At 47.0% G+C, this 22864-nt stretch overlaps 1 protein-coding gene across 3 annotated transcripts in view; it reads right to left on the bottom strand.

The window, feature by feature from the left end:
* Positions 1–21633, bottom strand: part of ELF5 (E74 like ETS transcription factor 5) — a 35037-nt gene extending 13404 nt beyond the window's left edge. Inside the window, exons 1-3 of one of the 3 annotated variants that reach the window (XM_054439068.2) lie at positions 21516–21633; positions 13471–13595; positions 1275–1508 (exon numbers count right to left, since the gene is read on the bottom strand). In XM_054439068.2, the coding sequence (XP_054295043.1) occupies positions 1275–1508; positions 13471–13591 (355 nt within the window). In that variant the 5' untranslated portion in view covers positions 13592–13595; positions 21516–21633. Of the gene's footprint in view, positions 1–1274; positions 1509–13470; positions 13596–19380; positions 19562–21515 lie in introns of those variants that run through there. The other 2 variants (XM_054439067.2, XM_054439069.2) reach the window with 2 other exon arrangements.
* Between the last annotated feature and the right edge of the window lie 1231 nt (positions 21634–22864).

Raw genomic sequence — 22864 nt, 5'->3', positions numbered from 1 at the left:
CAGATCCCAGCTCTCGGCAGGTCATTGTCACTGGAGTTTTGGCTCCCAGGGCCCAAGCCATGTAGTGCCCAAGGGCCACCATTCTTAGCTTTTCTGCCCTCAAGCGCTCATGATGGATGAGGATCAAGAGGAGGCCAAAGAATCACAGAGGGTCCTCTGTGATTTTTCTGTCCAAACAAGAGTTGCTGTCATAGCCTCCTCTTCAAGCAGGGGGCTATTAGACTACTTGATTATCTCCAGTGGTGGGGATCGTCCTGTCTCCTGTATCTTCTGAATTACCTTTTCAAAAGAAGGTACTAACCTTTAAAAAGGTCCTTCTTAAAATTGAGCTGAGATAGGTTTCCTTTAACATCCTATAATATGCCTCTTGGTTATATTAATGATGATGGAAACAGCTGCCATTTACTGCATTTCCATCTTCATATGCTGTTCTAGGTAATATTTCCCTGAATCCTCTCAAAAGCCCCATGGAGGTGTCATTATCCCATTGGACAGATGAGGCAGTGGGGATTCAGACAGGTTAAGCCACTCGCCAGAGGTTCCATAGCTCGGAGTATTGGAGCCAGGGTTGGAACACAGGTGTTTCGGATCTCCAAGCCCTTGCTTTGTACTGACTTTCTGTGAATCAGCCCTGTTTGCTGTGTGACCTTGAAGAAGTCACTTAATGTCTCAGGATATCAGTTCCTTTATCTATGTGTGACTTTGAGACATCAGAGCTCGATGTTCTCAAAGAACCTTTCTGGATTGAAAAAATGTTCGTCGACATTCTGCATGCAAAAGGCCTGTTGAAGAGTTAAATAATGCTATTGGCGCCACCTTCTGGCCACTTGATCCTTGACCATTAGGAATGTGATGAAATGATAATTAGTTGGACTCCTATGGAAATGGGAAGGGAGTCTATTTAATTTTATTCCTCTTCTGCTTAATGAGAGATGAAGCACAAACCTCTTTTTTGTCCATCCTGTGTGGTTTCAAATCATTATGAAGATACTGTATTATTATCAGCCTGGTGCCTAGGCAGTCCCTGAACGTGGTGTCAGTTTTTCTTTTTCTTTTTTTAAATGCACTCAATTTGCATTTTTGTAACTTGCTCCCTTTTCCCTAAAATCCCCATTTCTGGCACACTAGCTTCCAGTTATTGAAGGTTTGGATTAACGAGAACTCCAGTTAGTAAAATTTTGCTGTGCAAGTCACACGATGGGAAAGGACTTCTCAAAGTTGTTTGGTCCTAATCCTGGTCCCTCCCCTGGAGGCCCGGCCCTCTGAACACTGACCTTGTGTGCGGATGTTCTGGAGGATGAAGTACAGGTACTCGCCGCAGAGGCCAGCTGCCTCGACGAACTCCTCCTGCGTCATGCTGCACAGCTGCAGGCCACTGATGTTGAAGTGGCAGAAGGAGATGCAATTGGTGTCCAACTTGTACTGATCACAGCAGAACTGGAGCCACTCCCACACGTGGCGCTTAGTCCAGTATTCAGGGTGGACTGATGTCCAGTACGAGTCACAGGCTGCACCAAAGGAGAAAGAAGTGAGGGACAACAGTCCCAAGACAGCCTTCGAGAGGGCCCCTGAGGATGCATCAGTTAAGTAACATCCTCATTCCTCAGCCAATAAGTTGAAAGGGCCTCCAGTCCTGGGTGTTCTGCAGAGCCCAGGTCACCTTCTATTCTGCAGAGAAAACCAGAGGGACCGGATCCTACAGATGAACTTTGGCATCAGAGAGGGAATGACAGGGGCAAGAAAGAACCAGACTTGGTGCTGATGCTCAAAAAAAGGCATTCAGTGGAGAAAGAAAGAAAACAGCCCCTCAGTTATTTGATTCCAGATAACATGATATCAAAAGCACAAACTCAGCTGTTTGACAAGCTGGGTTGAAATTCTGATTCTACCACTTTCCGCTTGGCAAGGTCTGTGGGCATTGAAGTCTCAGTTTCCTCATCTGTAAAATGGGGATAATATGCTCAATGCCCAGGACTGTTATGGAGTTTGGGGTTAATGTACGTAGAATGGTACATAGAAACTTACCAACCAATTCAATAGTTACTAAATGCCTACTGTGTGTCAGACACCATTTGAAGCTGGTTTGATTCCCTATGCTTTAAAGGGCAGCTGCCCAATCCTGGCTATTTGTTTCTGCACAGTTACTGGCAATCTTGTGCCAAGAACCTTGGGTTATTAGACATTGCCCAGAGTCTGACAGTCCTTGGGCCACCATAGTAGGCACCTGCAGAGGAACATGGTCATGGGAGAGTTGGTTGTATTGTTGTTCTTGTGTTTGTGGTGGTGTTCGGAGTAATTTCTATCCTGAGATCAGAGCCCCTCACTCCTTTAGAGGAGTCGTGTACATGCCTAGACAGTTGTGAGTGCCATCTGTCTGGGAGGCTGGCATGTGGCTCTGCCTGGCCCAGGGGCAGAGATTTGGTGTTCAACAGTTCTGTCCTACTGTTCTTAGGAGAAATGGAAAGTGGGGTGGACATAAGGTATGGAAGAGGTGCGGTATTAGGTACTTGGTCAGGCTCTTTGACATACACAATTATTTTATCTGCCATGTAAAACATTCATTTATTCATTTCATTCAATAAATAAAAGTTTTAGTTTCCTTACTGGTAAAACTGGAATAATTACAGCACCTGTATCATAGCGTTGTTCTGCAGATTAAATGACTTAATATACATAAAAGTACCTGGAACAGAGCCTGGAGGATTTAAATGCTATTACAAACATTATTATTGAATATCTACTATGTGTGCAGCCACACATTGTGTGTTAAGGATTCATGGTGGACACGTTTTGTCCCTGCCCCCCAGGAGATCACAGAAGAGGAACTTGAAAGTCATGGAGGACTTTTCCAAGAACCCACGCCAGTGTGTGGCAGAGCTGGATTTGAACCCTAGCCTGAACTCGAAAGCCATTGCTCTCCCCACACCACCATACCGGTCCTCAGAGGGTCAGCCCAGAGCAGAGATGGAACACGAAGAGTGGCTGAGGCACGGGGAAAGCTGGAGAGAACACAACACGAGGGCCTGAGAAGAAAGGCAGAGAGCAGTGAGTGGCTAAGATGACGATGACAGAAAGGGTCCCTCACATGTTATACCCCACAGCAAATGGCAGTGGTGCGATTTGCAGCATTTAAAGGTGAGTAGAACTCGCACCATTGTCAGTTGCTGATGATTCCAGGCAGGAGGTGGGTCCTCTGCCGGTCAGGTGCTACTACTCAGTCAGCACCCTCAGCCAGCCGAGGCGCTACGTGTTTTTGTCGTCTCAAGTTTCTCAGGTCCCCTCAATCCTATCCAGTAGGTGTAATTGGGCTATTCCACAAAAGAGGAAATAGAGGCTCCCTTTAAAACTCAAGGTCTTCCAGAGATCTCTTTTCCCACCGAAGGGTGGGTGGAGGGGCAGTTGGTTTATTTTATTTAAAAATTTTCAGAATTTTATAAGCATTAAGATCAAAGCGTCAATATTGTGCCAGGGTGCTTGAGGCTGATGTTGTAGCCTCCACCCGGCAGATAGGAAGAGCCAGGGAGCCGGTGAGACCGATGACTCAGGTCTTGCTCACTGGCCACTGGCTGGTGCAGGCAGGGGCTTCTGGCAGAACAAGGGGCCATTCCTGAGTTCCGCCTGAGCTTTCATCTACTGATTTCTGGCTTTAGTAAACCTAAGGGGCCTTTGGACTTTACTGGAGTCCTGTGAGAGATGTTTATGAGCCTTGACATTTTTCAGCTGCGGGTCCTGCCCGGGCCCTGCCCTAGATGGCTATCGGTGTGCGGCCGTCGGAGGGCACAGTTGATTTCTTTTCACGGAAAGGTTTCGCCAAGGCTCTGTTCCCCTGTTTCCCTCCCCTCCCCGCTCTGCTTCCAACCCCTTGTTATTTTCTTTGGCACTTGAAGAGGGCCATATTGTTTGCGGAAGCCAAGGGGGCCTCAAGGATTCGGAGAAACGCCCAGGCGGGGAGTCGGCCCCACACCGGGGAGGTGTTGCTGGCGCTGGCTCCCTGCTCCTCGGCGCTCCACTTTGAAGCTCACCCACAGAGCGGCTTTGTGTGCGGCCTCGGCCCCTGGAGGGGAGCCAGAGCCCTGCGGAGGCTCCCTCCTCATCCGCAAGCTCTTTCCACAGCCCCAGAGCTGGGAGGAAAATGGCTGCTCCTGGTGCCATGGCAGGCCTCCAGGGGCCGCTTTTCCGGGGGTCCCATCCTTAGGACGGGAGGAGGGCGGCAGAGCGGAGGCCGCCCAGACGAGGGAGGCCGACGTCATCCCCTCCTCACCCGCCCCTCTCCTGCTCCCCTCTCTCAGGAGGCTCCACGGCCCAGAGTCTTCCCACAGGGACTTCTCTTTGGATGGAACGTGGTCCCCATCTGCCTTCTCCGGAGGAATCTCTGCTCATCCTCACTCCCCCTCGCAGAGGGTCTCCTCCTCCTCACTGAGTGCCCCTCAGACGTCCTCCTCATCCCCCCGCGTCCAGACCTAGAGCTTTTGCTCGCCCTGAACCAGGAGTGCTTGGAGCCTGGCCTAGCCCACCACAGGCCTACTTGAGTGAGTGTGACTGACTGACCAGGTGACTGACAGTCACTCTCTCCACTTTACACGTGAGGAGACTGCCGTTCCGGGGACTGACGGGACCCCTGTAAGGTCACACGGCCTGTCAGTAAACGAGTTAGGCCCCGCCAACTCTTCTTGGTTGTGGGCATTTTCCCTCTTACCATGCCCCACTCTTCTTGGTTGAGGAGGACCAAGTTGGGCACACATCTCAAGACTGACTAAAGCAAGATTTGGATGAAGGTAGATATGTGTAATTGTAATGATAAATAATGGATAAGCAGAGCCTGACTAGAAAAAATAAAAAATACAATCTAGCTTTGAAGAATCAGAAAGAGGATGGAGAGACTGAAGATGATAGTGTTTAGAACCTTAATGAAGACATGAAGAAGACCCTTTTGCTACTTGGAAGACACGAACTCAGGACAATAAAATAAGGGGTTATATACCCGCAGAATATATTATTTTTAATGGGTTGTGTTGTCTGGAAATGTGAAGTGATTTTCTCAATGCTTCTATCATTTATAAAATAATCTCAACATTTTGGGAAAGTTGAGCCATGAGGCCCTTCTGCCTATGTCGACCAGTAGAGGCCCATCCTGGGCCTGGTAGGCTTGATCTGAATGCCCGTAAGTCACTATTATTAAGCAGCAGGCTCTGCCAGCTCCTTTGAAGTCTGAAGTGGGTCAGAACACTTGTTTCAGGGCCAGCTGCATTGGAAGGAAGAATTGAACTAGAAGGAGTTTTCAGAAATTCTAGGGGAATTTTCACAAGTGATGCTATAACCTGAGATGCATTTAAATTCAGAAGGAGGACTTTAGCTTTCAGAACTGGGTGGATGCACCAGATGCCCACAGGGTCAGCAGATAATGTCTATGCCTGAAGTGGCCCCATGTGGAGACAGTGGGGATTGGAAAGTTCATGCCAAAGTGCATGGCTACCCGACCCCTTGCCTTGTGGAAAGGTGGGCCTTGTGTTGCCAGGACGAGATTGCTAACTGAAATCTCCTGATTTCTATTTTCAAGTGTGGCAACTGGCTTGGTTTTTACAAAACACCACGGGAAGCCCAGTCAAAATGTCTTCATGGGCTGGATCACTCCTGGCCATCACTTTGTGGTGAAGAATCTCACAGGCTTTTGGCCACTTGTCTCCTTCAAGATTATTGTTTGGATTGGGCATGCTAAGACTCTGAAGCATTCTTTTATGGTTGAATAATATTTTCTTCAAGTTAAAACTTATCTGGAAAAAAGCAACCCTGTTTTGCTGGGAGTGGAGGTGAAGGTATTAGCTCCAGGAGGCTCCTTGAAAATCACTGTTCTCAAACTTGAAACCAGGATTCCTATATTTTGAATTCCCCTTCAAATTTGAAAGGGCACATGGTCTCTCACACTTAGTGGTCCTGCCTCCTCAGACTTGTCTGCAAAATAAAAATAATAGGACCTACTTATCTGGGCTATTAAAAGGATTATGTAAATTAATACATGGAAAGTACTTAGAACAGGGCCAGGCATATGGCAAGTGCTCATTAAATATCATCCACTTATACTTGTCAATATTAGGGTTACCTCCTGGGCTTCCCATGTCACCCACTTTAATTACATTCCTTCAAACACTTCTAATTTTTTTTTTAAATGTGTAAGCCAGCTGCTTTGTCCCTTTCTAGACCTTCGGTTTATTTTCTTCATAAAAAAATAGGAGTTATATTAGAAACCAAGCTTAGAAACCAAACCTAGCTAATTTGTCTTTGCATTGCCAGCCTGAGTTAGGTCCCTTAATGCTGCCATCTTTGGTTTAAAAGCTGGGGACACAGGCGAGTCTGTGTGACTTTGTAAAATTCTTAATCATCAGGACACACACAAGACTAAAGCTTCTGAAACTGAGCAGAGGACAGGGTGATGGTGGTGGTGCTGTATCCCCAGGGTGCACAGAGCAGGTAATTGAAAGTCACGTAATATTCATTATGCATCTTCAAGAGAAAGATCAGAGGGTGGGTCCATTAATCCCCCACCTCCTTCTTTGTTATAGATAACTGATGTCTTCTCAATCTTATGCAGTGTTCTTAAAAAATCATTTCCAGGTCGAGTGCAGTGGCTCATACCTGTAATCCCAGAACTTTGGGAGGCTGAGGCAGGTGTATCACCTGAGGTCAGGAGTTCAAGACCAGCCTGGCCAACAAGGTGAAACCCCGTCTCTACTAATAATACAAAAATTAGCCGGGCGTGGTGGTGCACGCCTGTAATCCCAGCTACTTGAGAGGCTGAGGCAGGAGAATTGCTTGAACCCAGGAGGTGGAGGTTGCAGTGAGCCGAGATGGCGCCATTGCACTCCAGCCTGGGTGATAAGACAGAAACTCCGTTTCCAAAAAAAAAAAAAAAAAAAAAAAATCATATCCAGACAAGTCCTTTGGCCATCTCTTCCAAATGGATTGTTGTCCCTAAGCCCTTCCTATATAAAGATCCTGGAACCCACACTGTTCATTTTCTTGGAGCCTCACTCAAAGCAAAAATTTTGAGGGAAAATTTTAATTTTTGGTTTGTTTGGTTTTTTTGAGACAGGGTCTCACTCTGTCATCCAGGCTGGAGTGCAGTTGCTCGAACATGGCTCACTGCAGGCTCACCCTCTTGGGCTCAAGCAATCCTCCTGCCTCAGCCTCTTGAGTAGCTGGGACCACAGGTGTGCAACACCATGCACGGCTAATTTTTTAATTTTGTAGAAACAGGGTCTCACCATTTTGCTCAGGCTGGTTGGTCTTGAACTCCTGGGCTCAGGCAATCCTCCTGCTTCAGCCTCCCAAATTGTTGGGATTTCAGGCATGAGCCACTGTGCCTGGCCTGATTTTTGTATTACAACAAAATAGATATGCAGCAGAATGCAAAATTTGCAGGTTCTAAAAGAAGTTTGAGCTTAGAGCTTTCAGTTATGTTCCTCTGGAGCGGAACTTGATCTTTCTCCTCTGCTGATTGGGGAGCAGTGATAAGAAAGTTTGTGAAGCTAGATGAACCTGTCAGCTACAGGAATTCTGTACAAGAATCCAATTCTTGTTCCCAGCCTCCATTCTAGGACTCTGCCAATGAGCCTATTGGAGTGGAAGGGACCTTCCAATGGAAGTCATAGGGTTGGGTGTGGCAACTGAGCCTGGGCTGTGGAGATGGACCTTCCTGATTTGAAATCTTGGCTCTTCAATGGATTAGCTGTGCAACTCTAACAAACTGTCCTAACCTCTCTGGACCCCAACTTCCTTCACTGGTAAAATAAAAATAACAATAGTACCTATATCTTAGGAGGTTTGTTGTGAAAAGGAAATGATGCAGGTGAAGAACTTAGCCCAGTATCTGAATGACAGTAAGTTTTCAGTATAAGTCACCTGTTATTGGTTATTATTTTGGGAATACATTTGTTCTCAGGGAAACGGGGCCTTCCTCAATCTAGCTGAGGAACAACTACAGTAAAGCAAGCTCAGGGCTTGGCTGGGACAAGACAGACAGTCTGGGTCAGAGGAGGCCCGAGTTAGACAAACTTGGACCATAATTAGCATGATTTACTAGCATAGGGAGTTGGGAAAGTGTTTTGCCCGGGGCAGCACTGAAGAGAGGTGGTGAATGAACTGGATAGCAGGGGCACCATCAATTGCAGCTTTGTCACCGAAAGGAAGGACTTTACGAGGGAAAACCTGAAATGATAAATGGCTTTCAAGTTTCCTCCCAGAGCCAGTCCAGCTCCATTTGATACCCCTTCCTGGCTTTCCAGCATAGCCTGTGGAAAGATTTAGACCATGAGATGGAAAAGTAAAGTCCAGTGCAGCATAGGAAACTGGATAGAGAAAACAGGAGAAGGGCTGGCTGCAAAGTAGCCATGGCCTTGGGAGCGTGGAATTAGGAAGGGGCCAAGAGAGCCAAGCCCTGAGCAGTGCTGGGGCCATGGCCACCCGGAAGGCTCAGGTGCATGTCCACTGGGCTAGAGGTGGCCAACAGTGAGTCCTCCTGAGGTGTGGGCACTGCCACAGGGCTCACCTCAGACTTTCAGATGATTTTCTATTTGTTGATCTGGTTTTGACTTAGAAGTTCTTAGATTCTTTCCTTTGTATCTGCTCTCAAACTTCTGTACATAAAACATGAATCTTGCTTAGGAAAGCCCATGTGGGGATCCAAATGCTTCTTTCTCTGACCAGTGGGTTTTGCACTTTTTTTTCTTACAAAAAGTGCTTTCTTCGAATAAAATCTCACATTGTGCAATAATATTATAGCTAACATATTTATTGAGCACTTAGTATGTGCCTGTCATCATGCTAAATGCTTTGTGCTTTCTCATGTTGTCCTCAACGCAATGCTATGAAGTCCTCTGTCATGTTACCCATTTTACAAAGGGAGAAAGTAAGGCTCACGGGTGTGACCCTTTTCAAGCTCATGTAACCCGTAAGTGGCAGAGCTAGGAGTGGGTTATCTGGGTGTATTCTGGCTCCTGCAGCCCAGCCTCACTGTGCTCTACTGTCTTCAGAATTAAAGTGGAGAAGCATGCTTAGGGATGGAGGTGGACAGAGAAGGACTGAAGCCCCGTCTTCTCAACTGTCACTTCCACTCCCTTCTCTGGTGGTCCCCGAGGAACCTCTGGGAAACCTCTAAAGCCTCTCGGGAACCTCAGTTTAGAAACCTCTGCAGCTGACAAAGTATAAGCAAGATTCCAAAGCAAAGGAGGCACTGCATGTGTGCGTGGCACATTGGCTGTTAGGGGAGGGGTGTGGGTCTGTGGAGGTTAAGGAAAGAACTCCAGAAAGAAAGTAGTGGCAAGGCCAGGGTACTCAATGACTACTGAAGGGTTGGCTACTGGAACTCGACTGGAGAAACCATCTTTTAAAAATATCATATGCATGTGAACTACATGCAGCCTCCCCCCCACCAACCCTCCCGCCCACTTGGATACATCTTCCAGTAGTCATCATTCTTTACTTTGAAAAAGCCATAGGCAAGGCAGGGTGAGTTCATGAAATTCTAGAGTATTTTGCAATCTGTGACTGTCCACCCTCCTGCCTGCAGTGCAGCCAAGCAGAAGTCCTGCTTCAAAGAGCAGTTCAGAATCCTTTGTGGTTCCCACACCAGGGCACAGATTCAGCGGTACTCTGCTCAAGCCATTTGAAGGGTTTTTGAGAACAGCTGGTTTTCCTAAATAGGCTGAGTATTCCACCCTTCCCTCTCCCAGACATCATTTGTCTAGAAGGCACATCATTTTTTTTCTCCTTTTCCTTCCCTTCCCTCAGGTCTCAAATATCTAAGCTGTTAAAAATTCTGAACTGGGAAGCTTGAGATGGAATTTTGTTGTTATTTTTGTTCAATATGGACAATGAAGAGAGGAGAGAGAAGGCTGTTTTTCCACCCAACAGGGAGTGGTGAGGAGTTCTTGGCTAGGGTGAGCACTTCCCAAGTGCCAGGCATGTGACTAAACACTTTGTACACAAAATCTCATTCAATCTCCCCAACTCTAGGAGGCAGAGGAAAGCATATCTCAAAAAACTGGCTGCAGGTCACATGGCTGGTAAGTGGCAGTGCCTGCCCATGAACCTGGGTGAACAGGAAGCTGCCACTGCGACAATCTTTAGGGGGGCCCAGAATTCCAGATAGTATTTCCTGGGAGGTGGGTAAGGACCTCAGGAGAGGTGTCTCAGAGACTGCTGGCCATGGAGCAGGGAAAGTTGGCTGAGCAGTGCCCAGAGGCAAAGCTGGCTGTCTGCTGACCCAGCCCTGGCAGAGGGGGCTTTTGCAGAAACTCCAAATGGATGCACCTCTCTGGGTGGCAACGTCCTTGTTGATAAAAGACAGAAGGCCCCTCCTGCTAATCCTCCCACCTGTGGAGGAGAACAGGGGCTACAAGGCTCACCCAGTGCCCAGGCAGCTCCAAGACAGCTGTTTACTCCAGATGAACATTTCGCACCCAACTTCGACCTTTTGGAGGTCAGTGATACTCAGCTTCCCCTGAAATCCCGAGGGCAGGTGGCTACTCGAAAGCCTGGCTCCATCCCTCAGGGAGCCTTAGGAACCTGGGCCAATCTCAAAGGATATTTTATTTTCACTGGCCTCATGACTTGATGGGAATTTCTGTTTTCTCAATGGGTGGTGGGAAGAGAAGGCTGTGTCTTCGATATTGCCTGATGCAGGAATCACAGAAGCTTCTGGAAGGGATCCTAGCAATGACCTGGTCTAACCTTTCATGACGCTGATGGAAATGCAGAAGCCTCTGGCTGTAGAGCTGTGTCTGAATGTCTAAGACTTGGTTGGATTTAAGGAACTCTGGCAATGCCACTGGTGATCACTTCTTTTAACTTCATTCTTTAAAATTGTGATAAAACATACATAATATATCACTTAACCATTTTAACTTTTCTTAAGGGTACAGTTCAGTGGCATTAAGTACATTCACATTGTTGCACAGTCATCGGTGCTATTCACTTCCAGAATTTGTTCATTATCCCAAACTGAAACGAATCCTTTTTTTTTTTGACCCAGAGTCTCCCCCTGTTGCTCAGGCTGGAGTGCAGTGGCACACTCACAGCTCACTGCAGCTTCAACCTTCTGAGCTCAAGGGATCCTCCTGTCTCAGCCTCCCGAGTAGCTGGGACTACAGGTGCTTGCCACCATGCCCAGCTAATTTTTGTATTTTTTTCGTAGAGACAGGGTTTCTCTATGTTGCCCAGGTCGGTCTTAAACTCCTGACCTCAGGTGATCTGCCTGCCTTGGCCTCTCAAAGTGCTGGGATTACAGGCAGAAGCCACCATGCCTGCTCGCCAACCTTTTTTTTTTTATCTCTCTGTCGCTCAGGCTGGAGTGCAGTGGCATGATTGCAGCTCACTGCAGCCTTGGCCTTCCGGGCTCAAGGGATCCTCCTGCCTCAGCCTCCCAAGTAGCTAGGACTACAGGCATGTGCCACCATACCAGGCCAATGTTTAAACAATTTTTTGTAGATACAAGGTCTCACTATGTTGCCCAGGCTGGTCTCCAGTTCTTAGGCTCAAGTGATAATCCTGCCTCGGCCTTCCAAAGTGCTAGGATTACAGGTGTAAGCCACCACGTCCAGCTAATCCTTCAATTTTTTAAACAGTTATGTGTGCTTACCAGGTACCAGACTGTGTCCTAAACACTTCCCATATGATAACTCATTTCATTAGCATAACAACTCTACAAGGTAGCATTGTGGTCATTCCTATTTCACAGATGAGAAACTAACTAGGACATGAGAGGTTAAGATGACACAGCTAGTGTCAAAGCCAGACTTCCCATTTGGGACACACCAGGTCTTCATGACACAGAGCTGCTGCTTCACTGCCCAGGCCATTGCCTGGGGCAGCTGGTTGTAGCCCGCCCCTCCCGCTGCCACCCCAACTACTTCCCAGCAGAATAGGCAGAAAGATGGGGCTCCCACGATGGCAGGTCTGGGTTAAGTGAGGCCTGGCCTTATGCATAGGTACAGAGAGAGCCTGGAGCTGGGCCCCACCACTGTGGGACACATAGGGAGGGCACGGCAACCTGAAAGTTTTCATTTTCTCCTTCGGATTTAACTTGTTAACCAAATTTCAAGGGAAGGAGACACAGTACATTTCTCATGTCTTTCTGGGAAACAAGGTGCTTCTTAGGCCTAAAGGAGAATTGTACGATGTATCTGTTTGATTCAAGTCCAGATGCAATGATCTAGACCTTACAGATGAAGGTGAGAGATTTCACATATGCGTGTGTGCGCGCGCACGCGTGTGTGTATGTGTGTGTCCATGTGGGGTGGGGGCAGGTGTGGGATTGCATTATGTAGGTAAGTGCCTCAAGTCTGTGAGTGTGGCCTAGCCCCTGGCCGCAGAGGCAGGGGCTTCTGGTAGTGGACTTTTTGCAGCCCCTGGAGTCACGGCCTCTCTTGCACACTGCCTGCCTCCGGACACTGAGTCTGGACTCCTACATGGGGTTAACACTCAGTGAGGACTGACAGCTTGATTGGCACTTGCACGACCGCTGAGCAGCGTGTGCTCCTGTTGTGCCAGCAGTCAGCCAGGTGTGCTGTGATGTGCGGTCACCCAAGCACCTCAGTGACAGAGGCCCTTAGAGGGTTTCTGGGGGCAAAGCTCGGCTGGCCTCCCTCCGGCATGGGATTTTCTGAAGGTCCCATGCTGCCTTCTCAGGTGGAGAAATCCAGGCTGAGAAAGAGGAGGAAGGGTGGGGAGGGAGGCCTGAGGAACAGCGAGGGGCTCATATTTACTGAACACTTGTTTTGTGCCAGGCTACATATTTACACCCTTTGGCTCCCTTAGCCCTTATAGTAGCTCTCATCACCCCTGGTTTAGGGAAAAAGAAATAGAAGCTCAGAGAATAATGATATATTAATATCAATAACCACAGTGTGATATCAATTATAAGATGGGTCAACTTGCATGGAGCTTAACTGTGAGGCCCAGGGCAGGTCACTTATCCTCTCTGTGTCTCAGTTTCTTCATTTGTAAGATGGGGATAATAATTGTTCATCTCATATTTGGCAAGGATGAGATGGTGCTTGGCACATGGTTTGGTACACAGCTCGTGTTCAGTAAATGTTGGCTAAAACCACCATGATCAAGCAAACACAGCATACCAGGTCCTGGGCTAAGGGCTTTCTTTCTACTACATTGTTTAAATATCATAATAACTCCAAGAGACGTACATTTTACTTGGTAGCAAAATGAGGCTCAGAGAGGTTAGCTGAGCCTCGCACGGCCTCGAGGCCACAGAAGTAGGGAGTTTGGGGGTGAGGGTTCCAGCACCTTTTATCTGCAAGAGGTTGCCCTTCCTTCCATCCAGGAGCCCTCCAGCCCTCTGCCCTGAACTCTGGTGTTCCTAGGCCCCAGCACAGCTTTGTCTTCCGCCTGTGGCCAGCACCACCTCCTGCCCTACCCCATCCTGGCTGCGCTCAGATGGGCTCCTTCAAACGTACGCACCTGTCTGATGCTCAAAGGCAGGGTAGTACTCTTCATTGCTGAACAGATCAGTCCACGACATCAGAGGATCGCAGAAGGATGCATTAGGCAGGAAGGTGCTGTGTGTCACCGAGTCCAACATTACCCTGCAACAGCGGGAGAGGTCGTGAGAAGGCTGGGGTGAGGTACTCCTGAAGCCACACTGTGCAGGAGCCCCTAGCAGGGTGATACTTGGTTTTTAAAAATGATAACAAACACGTCACTCACTAGGAGCAGGCACCCCCTGTCACCTATGAGTGACATTATTCCATCCTTGCCACATCCTGTCTATCCCCATTTTAGATGAGAAAACTGAGGCAAAAGGGTTGAGGCAATTGCCTAAGTGATATAACTAGAAAGTGGCAAAGAGGGGACTGGAGCATGGAGGCACCGGTTATGCAATATTACCTCTTTATTTGTGTTTCCTGTTTGCTCACATCTGACCCCTGAACTCTGACTTACGATGTTCAATAATATGCTTCTAGAAACAGAGTGAGATGAAGCCATAAGAAAGAACAAGATCATGCCCTGTGCAGCAACACAGATGCAGCTGGAGGCTATTATCCCAAGCAAATTAAGTCAGGAACAGAAAACCGTATACCTCATCTTCTCACTTAGAAGGGGGCACTAAACGTGGAGTACTCCTGGACATGAAGATGGGAACAATAGACACTGGGGACTACCAGAGGGAGGAGGCAGGGAAGGGTGCCAAGGTTGAAAAACTAACTACTGGATACTACGCTTAGTACCTGTGTGATAAGATCAATAGCAACTGAAACCTCAGCATTATGCAATACACACAGGTAACAAACCTGCACACATACCCCCTGAATCTAAACTGAAAGTTGAAATAATAAAAATAAAATAAAATTGATTTTTTAAAAAAGATGTAATCCTGCTCTGTCACCCAGGCTGGAGTGTAGTGGTGTGATCTCAGCTCACTGCAACCTCTGCCTCCTGGGTTCAAGTGATCCTCCCACCTCCACCTCCCAAGTAGCTGGGACTACAAGTGTGTACCACCAAACCTGGCTAATTTTTGTATTTTTAGTAAAGATGGAGTTTCACCATGTTGGCCAGGCTGGTCTCGAACTCCTGACCTCAAGTGATCTCCCCTTGTTGGCCTCCCAAATTCCTGGGATTACAGGCGTGAGCCACAGAAACTGGCCGAATAAAATAAATAAATAAAAATAAGATAAGAATTACTGTGTATGATCAATCCATAATTCTGAAATCTGAAAGCTCTGAAAACTGAAAGGAAGTGTGCGTGTATGTGTGTGTGTGTTCGCTGCAATCTTATTTTCTAGCACAAAACAGTCCTGAATTGATGTTATATAGTTTTATATACTGTTTTATACATACATACACATACATACAACATATATGTTATACAGTTTTATAACTATCGTTACAGTTTTATTTATTGCACTGAGTGAATATTCTTATGACGCAGTGCAGAAATATTAATGTTTTGAGCAACCCTAGACCCAGAGGGGTAATCTGTACTCCACTGTATATGTACTATCTTGCCTTCCTAAATCTGTGAAGAATTCAGAATTCTGCAGCATGTGTGGCCCAAGGTTTTGGAGACGAGTGTGGACCTGTGGTAATTGCAACAAGCACTTCACTTTGGGCTTCATGCTAAGTACTTTAGTACTTTAGCTTCATTCTTCCTGGTCTACTCAGAACAACCACTCTGAGATAGGTACTGGCAGCAGTTCCATTTCATAGATGAGGGATGGAGGCTCTGAGATTCCGGGTAACACATGCAAAGCCAGCGAAGCTGGGTGGCGGCTCAGGTGTCTGTTTTAAAAGCCCATTCTAATTGCTGTGCTCCAGTCCCCACACACTTTGGCGGCGGCAAGGAGCTTTGGGGCAGGGTGTGTGGTTGAGGCTGGAAGGAAGGCAGAAAAGAACAGTCCTAGAGCCCCTGCTTGCACACATTCTTGCCTGTGCCAGTCTCAACTTTGCTGCTTCCCATATTCCCACATGCCACTCTCTGCTGAATCCCATCTCCCCACAATTCAGAAAAAATAATAATCCATGTTTGGTGAATTAAAACAATCTGTTCACCCGAACTCTTTTTTCTGATTCTTGAAATGACATAGAGTGGTTCTTTCCTCATTTTGCAAAGGGAACATAGCTGCTCAAGATCACACCACTGGTAAGTGTCTTGGGATATTAAACACATGAAATTTTAAGATTGGCAGGAGCGAATCTTTATCTAGTCCAGTGTTTCCTAAATTTCAGTCATTTGCCTATGACTGTGATAATTTCCCTCAATCCCTATACTATGAGCACTATTATTTACTTAAAATGCTTAAAAAAATCATCAACTCCCTTTTTGTTTTAACATAAATATGCTAATTAAAAGGAAAACTTTATATCAGCAGTATAAATGGAAAGTCAGGATTTTTTAAACATACATAAAAATAAATATTTAAGCATTTGAATAAAAATGGTTCATGCGCCACCTAAATCAGGGGTTAGCAAACTACATCCTACAGGCAAAATGCAGTCCCTCACCTATTTTTGTAAAGCCTGCAGTTAAAAATAATTTTACTGCTGGGCGCAGTGGTTTACGCCTGTAATCCCAGCACTTTGGGAGGCTGAGGCGGGTGGATCACCTGAGGTCAGGAGTTCAAGACCAGCCTGGCCAACATGGTGAAACCCCGTCTCTACTAAAAATACAAACATTAGCTGGGTGTGTTGGTGCATGCCTGCAATCCCAGCTCCTCGGGAGAGTGAGACAGGAGAATCACTTGAACCCAGGAGGCAGAGGTTGCAGTGAGCCAAGATTGTGCCACTGCACTCCAGCCTGGGCAACAGAGCAAGACTACGTCTCACAAAAAAATAAAAAATAAAAAAAACTTTACATTTTTAAGTGGTTATATTTTAAGTGGTTATATAAATATTTACATCATATCCTTGATTTTGCCTTTTGGCCTGCTAATCCTAAAATACCTGACCCTTTAAGAAAAAGTTTGCAACCCCTAACCAGATTCATCTGACATATTGCCAGTTGATGTAAGTACCACATGTTGGAAAATACTGAGTTAGTCCAATTTCCCTCCTCGCCTCCACCATTTTACAGTTGAGGAAGTTGAGACTCGGAATTTGTGTAACTAGCTCAAGGTCACATAGCCAGTGGATGCCAGAGTTAAGTGGCAGGGAGATCCTTAGTTTTCTGACTCATCTGCTTCTGACCCATCTGCTTCTCTTTCTGAAAACACAATTGAGCCCCAAGGCACACTTATATAGCAAATCAAACCTCAGTACTAAGAGGGGAAGGATTGTGTGATTCTGAAACCAAAGGTCAATTCTTTGCAGATGCTTGAAAATCTCCAACCACCATCATCATCACCATCAAATATGCATGAGAGGCCAGGTGTGGTGGTTCATGCCTGTAATCCCAGCATTTTGGAAGGCTAAGGTGGGCAGATCACTTGAGGTCAGGAGTTCGAGACCAGCCTGGCCAACATGGCGAAACCCCGTCTCCACTAAATACACAACAATTAGCTGAGCATGGTGGTGCACACCTGTAATCCCAGCTACTCGGGAGGCTGAGGCATGAGAATCGCTTGAACCTGGGAGGCAGAGGTTGCAGTGAGCTGAGATCGTGCCACTGCACTCCAGCCTGGGTGACAGAGTGAGACTGTGTCTCAAAAACAACAACAACAACAACAAAAACATGCATGAGAACTCCTCTCCAGATGTAAATACATAACCGAGTTTGAATTCTGACACTTAGGCACCTTTTCTGGGCCATCACCCGAGAGTTTCCAGACTTTGCTGGGAAGTCTCTTCGCTGATGCCTGGAGAGGGTTAATGTGCTCTGCAGATTATCGTGGGCATGGATCTCCTCCTGGGAGCCCAATCAAACAGATGTCAAGGCTGCCTGGGTTTGGGCTGTGATTTTCCCACGGATTGGCTGGTTTTATATCCTGAGTGTGGGGGGGAGGGAGGGGGTAGGATGCTGAGGGATGGGGTGAGAGGTTATGAGGAAGGGAAGGGCCTCAGGTGCTGAAAGCCACTTCTGCTTTCTGGACTGGACTTCAGAAAAGTTCCTTTAAGTGAGCGCTGAAGACAAATATATCCCTTTTCTTCTGGGCCAGAAGGCTCAGAAAACTAAAGAAGAGGATAGCAGGCCTGTGATATGACCTTCATTGGGTTGGGAGAAAGGAGAGGTGAATTCCACATGGAAGAAAACAGAAAACAGTCCCCAGGTCTTCAGAGTCAAATAAGGAATCCATCAAATACAAAACACGACAGTGGGAATGAGATCTTCCTCATCTATGCCTCACTAATTACTCTCAAAAGTCATTTGGTATTAAAAAAAAAAAAGGTCATTTGGTAAATTGAATGGCATTATATAAAAACTAGAAATATTTTTTGATCAATAGTATTTTTACCTCCTTTAATATTGTTATTCTTTCTCCTGTTTACACCGGCCCACTCTCTTGATCTGTAATCTCTCTAGTGCTATACACAATGCTGTATCTGATTCCCTTTGGTAATTCCTTCTAAGGCAAATTATATCCATTAAGTTTTTGTAAAGGGCCTTCTCCGGTGTACAGCATGCTATTTTTCTTCTGTAATTATTTCTTGCTTTTGGAAAAAATATCTTTTATAAAAGCAGAAAAAGGTGTTTTTTTTTGTTTTTGTTTTTGTTTTTTTCCTGTTACAGCAGGAGTGGGTGTTATTAACTCTGGGCTCTCCACAAAAGACCTTGGCTACTTAGCCAGCATGCAGTAGGTGTGAGAGTTCAAGAATAGTGGCTGCTTTGTATTCAGTAGCCTCTCTTCTCTAGGCCCTCTAAGGTCCTTGCAATAATTGAACATTTTAGCTCTTAAGGACTTCTTTAGTGGAGGTAGAGCAGGATAGGTGGGAAAAGGCAGATGTTCGGAGCCCCCTTTCTCAGAAATAACACTGAGGCCCAGGGATATGTGAACACAGGCCTGAGGTTAGGCCAGGCCTGCTCAAGGGGGGTGATATTGCCCCCCTCTTTAGGGGACAAAAATGGGTTCTTGGGGGTAAAAAAACTGAGTTATTAATTACAGTGTTTTATCACACTCCAAAGGTCTACAGTAGATGTATAGTTTATCTCTGGTACTCACATTTCTGGTGGGGAGATGATTAAGAAAAAGTGACCTAAAAAGTGTCCTTAGGAGAAGTGATAAAAAAAGATGGAGAAGCGCTGTGATAGATCAACCTAGTGTCAGCGTCAGTACAGACAGGGATCTCCTGGGAGGTCTCTTGGCCTGCTGTTCTGGATATACTTTTCATTTTGTGAGGGACTAGCTGGCTCATCATGGAAGGAGCCCTGGGCCTGGAGTTATGATTCTGCCTCTTGCCCCTCTCCAAATCTCAGTTCTTCAACTACTAAACAAGAACACAGATAAGACAGCCCCCAAGGTCTGCCCTAACTCTGTGAATTTCTGCAGACACCCACCTGATTGAGCCAACACATCCAAACCCGGGCACTCACACACATATGCATACACATTGATTATATTTTCATTTTTTTGGTCAAGCAAGTCCACCAAATTGGAGGAAAATCCAACCACTACACACACAGACTGAACTTTTAGTGCTGAAAAAGCTCCCTGATTTCCTCTTCTCCCTTTTCTCCTGTGCCCACTGCCTTCTACCCCAGTTGTATGTAGATATCTCAGGACAGCTGGATATTCTTTGCCCAGGCTAGCCGGGTACCTTAAACACTCTGGACCCTCACTCACTGCCCACCGATAGATCCGTGAAAGCTGGAATCAGTTTCCCCCAAATGTAGTCATCATTCTAGCTGCCTAGTAAGTAGGAAAGGCTCAAGAATGATTAACACAGGGTGGAGGAATCAGGTGGGCTCACTTCACACGTGAGAAAGTTGGCTGCAGGTACCTGTGGGAGTGAGGCAGAGATGGCATGGAAGCTGAGGTCCCCGGATGCCTCCAGTGGCTTCTGAACCCTTCTCAGAGCTGGCTCACACACCAAATGCACACAGAGAGGGTCCACCGAGTCAGAGGGACAGGCCTGTGGGCTTCTCAGCGTCACACAAATCAGAGGCAGCAATAACAGGTGTGGCTCCCATGGCCTGAGCAACCCGGCACCCCTGCTCAGCCTCCCAGAGAGAGGGGAAGGAGCAAACCACTCAGCCTTGGCCAGTTTGCCAGAGGAGGAAAATTCCTTCCTGACTCTGGTGGTGATCATCAACTTCACTCTGGGCATGTGACCAAAAATTGGCCCAATTAAGCCTCTATACATTGGCTGTTTACAGGCCAAATCATCACTGGGCAGAACAAGGCCATAGGGTGCAAAATATAGAAAAAAGGGGCCAAGATTGGGCTTCCTCAACCCCATCCTCTGAGTGGTATCATTGGGAAGAAAATCGGTTTTCCTTCCCTAAAGCCTCAGTGATACCCAAATGTCCACTCCATCCCAAGCCTTGTGAGCAAGGGAGGGTCAATTTCCCAGCCCTTGGACCTCCCTAAGAAGGGGCCCATTGAGGAGAACCCAGTGGAGTATTTCAACACTTACTGCTAAAGAAAGATTGAGGGTTGGGTGCTGGAGTGTTTGTTCTTCTGGGAGGAACCCCAGCAGCTGTGAGAACCAATTTGCTGACCTCTTGTCAAGTGATTCCTCATTTTTCTTTAGCTCACTTAGGGAGTTTGCGTGTTTGTTTGTTTATAGCTGTTTTTCTGAAGGTGCAGCGAAGATCTGAAAAGGTATGCCATGTAGTTTGCTGTAGGCTTTGATGCAAAGCTTACCAGTTTTGGATTACATACATCAGGGGTTAAATCCTACCTCTGCTGCCGCGAACGTGGGGCATATTTCTTATTACCCAGCCTGCTGAAATTCTTAAGCTTTTTTTCATATAGATGTGGTATATAAATATTCATGCCCCTCTTTGAACTCCAGTTTCCTCATCTCTAAAATGGGGATTTTTTTTTTTTTTTAAATCATGCAATCCAATATATGCAAAGGATGGGGCATAATACATATACTCAATCCTGTTTTAGAGGGAAAAATCAGCCATCAACAATGTATCTAAAAATTTGCCACTCTGGTGACTTCTGAAAAAGGAAGATGACCAAACTGAAAACTCCGGCCCGAGAATACCTTAGATTGTGAAAAACAGTATCGCAGAGAACACGAAGACAAAAGAATCAAGCGTTCACTCGGATGGGCAAACCACCCCTTTCCCTGGGTCTCTGGACTAGACTGAAACACAGAGCTGCCTCCCTAAGTCATCTAGCCTTTCTGGCCTCAGTTTCCTCATCTGTAACATGAAGCGATTGCACCTAGTGATGTCTGACACACTTTCGGACGTACAAAAGGCATCCATACACAGGCCCGGCTTCAGCCTGAGGAGGGAGCTTGTGCTACCTGTCGCTGTCAGCAGGGGGCAACCCCACAGAAACCCCACGCACTGCAGAGTCTGACAAGGCCTGAGAACACAGTGGAAAAACCCTAACCATTGCTTTTCTGGAAGCATTCTCTTCTGGGGAGATGTCAGAGGGCAAATGGGTTTCTTTTAAAACTGTTTTGTACAAATTCCTGAAAATGCCCCAAACTATAATAAGGCAGTTCTCTGTATCGAGGGGGTGGGGGACAGTGGGCAGGCCGGTGGGGAAAGGAATCCAGTCAGGGCAGAAGGGTAGGTGGGGGGCTTTCCTTGAAGCTAAATATTTTTCTGAGTAAAATCCAGCTTCCCTTCCTAAAGAAGCTTTAGGGAGGGTAGAGAACTGAGCGCCTGGGCGCGTTCTCTTAATTCCGCTTGGTTCAGCTAAGGGATCCAGAGGGAGTGGGGGCTGTGGGCAGGGCGGGTGGCCGCACGGCCTGCGGAGGCAGACAGGTCTCTCTCAGGCAAACCGTCACATCCGTGTCAAACAGCTCCCGGAGGGCCTGGGACCGCACCCAGCGCAGGTGCCGGCCCTGGAGCTGGAGAGGGACGAGCAGACCCAGGCCCCAGGCCGAGCCTCTGAGCCCTGACACCCTTTACGATTCATCCAAAAAAGCAAAGAAAAGGCGCTTACGTGAGGGCAGCGGTGGCTAGGTCCAAAGAGGAGGCTTTCAAGGCAAGAGAAGGCAGGCGCTCCCAGCACCAGCGTGCAGTGGAAATAAAGACACCTGTAGCCTTGTGATATAAGTGACACCTACAGACAGGTCCGTTTGGTTTTTCAGGTTTACGCACAGCCCCTTTGATGACGGTGACATACAGTGTGACACGGCTCCTTGGAGGGGGGAAATGGTTCTCATATGCAGAAAGTTTACCTTTATCCTGCTTTTGTGCCCAGCTCACCCCTGCCCTGCAACCCCCCACTCCCAGCCCAGGGGACTCAGTAAACAAGCAGAAAATTCTTGTCCCTGGGAGCTGTGCGGGATCGTGCGTTTGCTGAGGAATTTTCCTCTGTGCAAGCTGGAGGGGAAACATAGAGGTTCTACCCTGGTGCCGGTCTGCGCTGCCTCTCTCCCACGCTGGCTGAGCCCAGCGCTTTTGTAAGATCATGTCTTTCTCCGTTTTTCCCATGTGGTGAGAAGGAAGAACATTATAGGTCCGGTGTTAAGACCTCAGGTTTTGCAGCTAATTGCCTTTGGATTCAAATTCTGTATCCATCATTTCCTAGCTGTGCTACCTAGAAAAATGTAGCTAACATCTCTGGGCTTCATGAGTGTAATGTAAGTGATGGGGCCTCTCCTCATGGCTATTATGAGATTCGCAGGAGGCCAGGCAAGCCGTCCATTAGCTATGATGACTGCGGCATTGTCCTTGATAGGGCACGCTCAGCAGGATTCCCCCTCGTTATTTCTTCCAACCTACACCTTCCAACCAGGTGAAGGGAACAGGCAGCTTGGATAACTATTTTAGGGCCTTTTCTTCCACTTTTTCTCCCTAAGCACCATCAGGACATCAGACACATTAACTTATTAAACTTTGAACACTTGGATGTAATGAGCCGTGCAGCGGCTTCCTCCCTTTCCCCTCCTCTGTTTCACAGATGGAGAAATGAAGAGGCTTAGTGGCCCAGTCAGGTGTCCAAAGCTAATAGACCAGGGGGCCTGATGTGGATGCCAGCTCTCAGGTGTCTCGCTGAGAACTGCCCGCTTTTTAGTACTTCTCCGTGACAACAGAAACTCTGCCTAATTTAGGCTGCGAAGCACAGTGTCCCAGGTCATCTATGAGACAGGTATTTATAACCCTGTGCCTTTTTGCATTCTGCTTCTAGCCATCTTGGGCAGCTGAGATGTTGTATTCAAATGGCAGACTCCAAGCTTTAAAGCGAAAGCAGGGACTGGTTTGTTATGTTTTCTTGGGATCACTGGGCATGGGTACAAACACACAAATACAAATACGCATATAGCCTGCAGAAACAAAAGGCAGTTC

Source organism: Pongo pygmaeus, chromosome 9 (genome assembly GCF_028885625.2).
Source record: "Pongo pygmaeus isolate AG05252 chromosome 9, NHGRI_mPonPyg2-v2.0_pri, whole genome shotgun sequence".
Taxonomy (NCBI): domain Eukaryota; kingdom Metazoa; phylum Chordata; class Mammalia; order Primates; family Hominidae; genus Pongo; species Pongo pygmaeus.
Note: the sequence above shows the minus strand (reverse complement) of the source record. Positions and strands in the feature narration are given on the sequence as shown.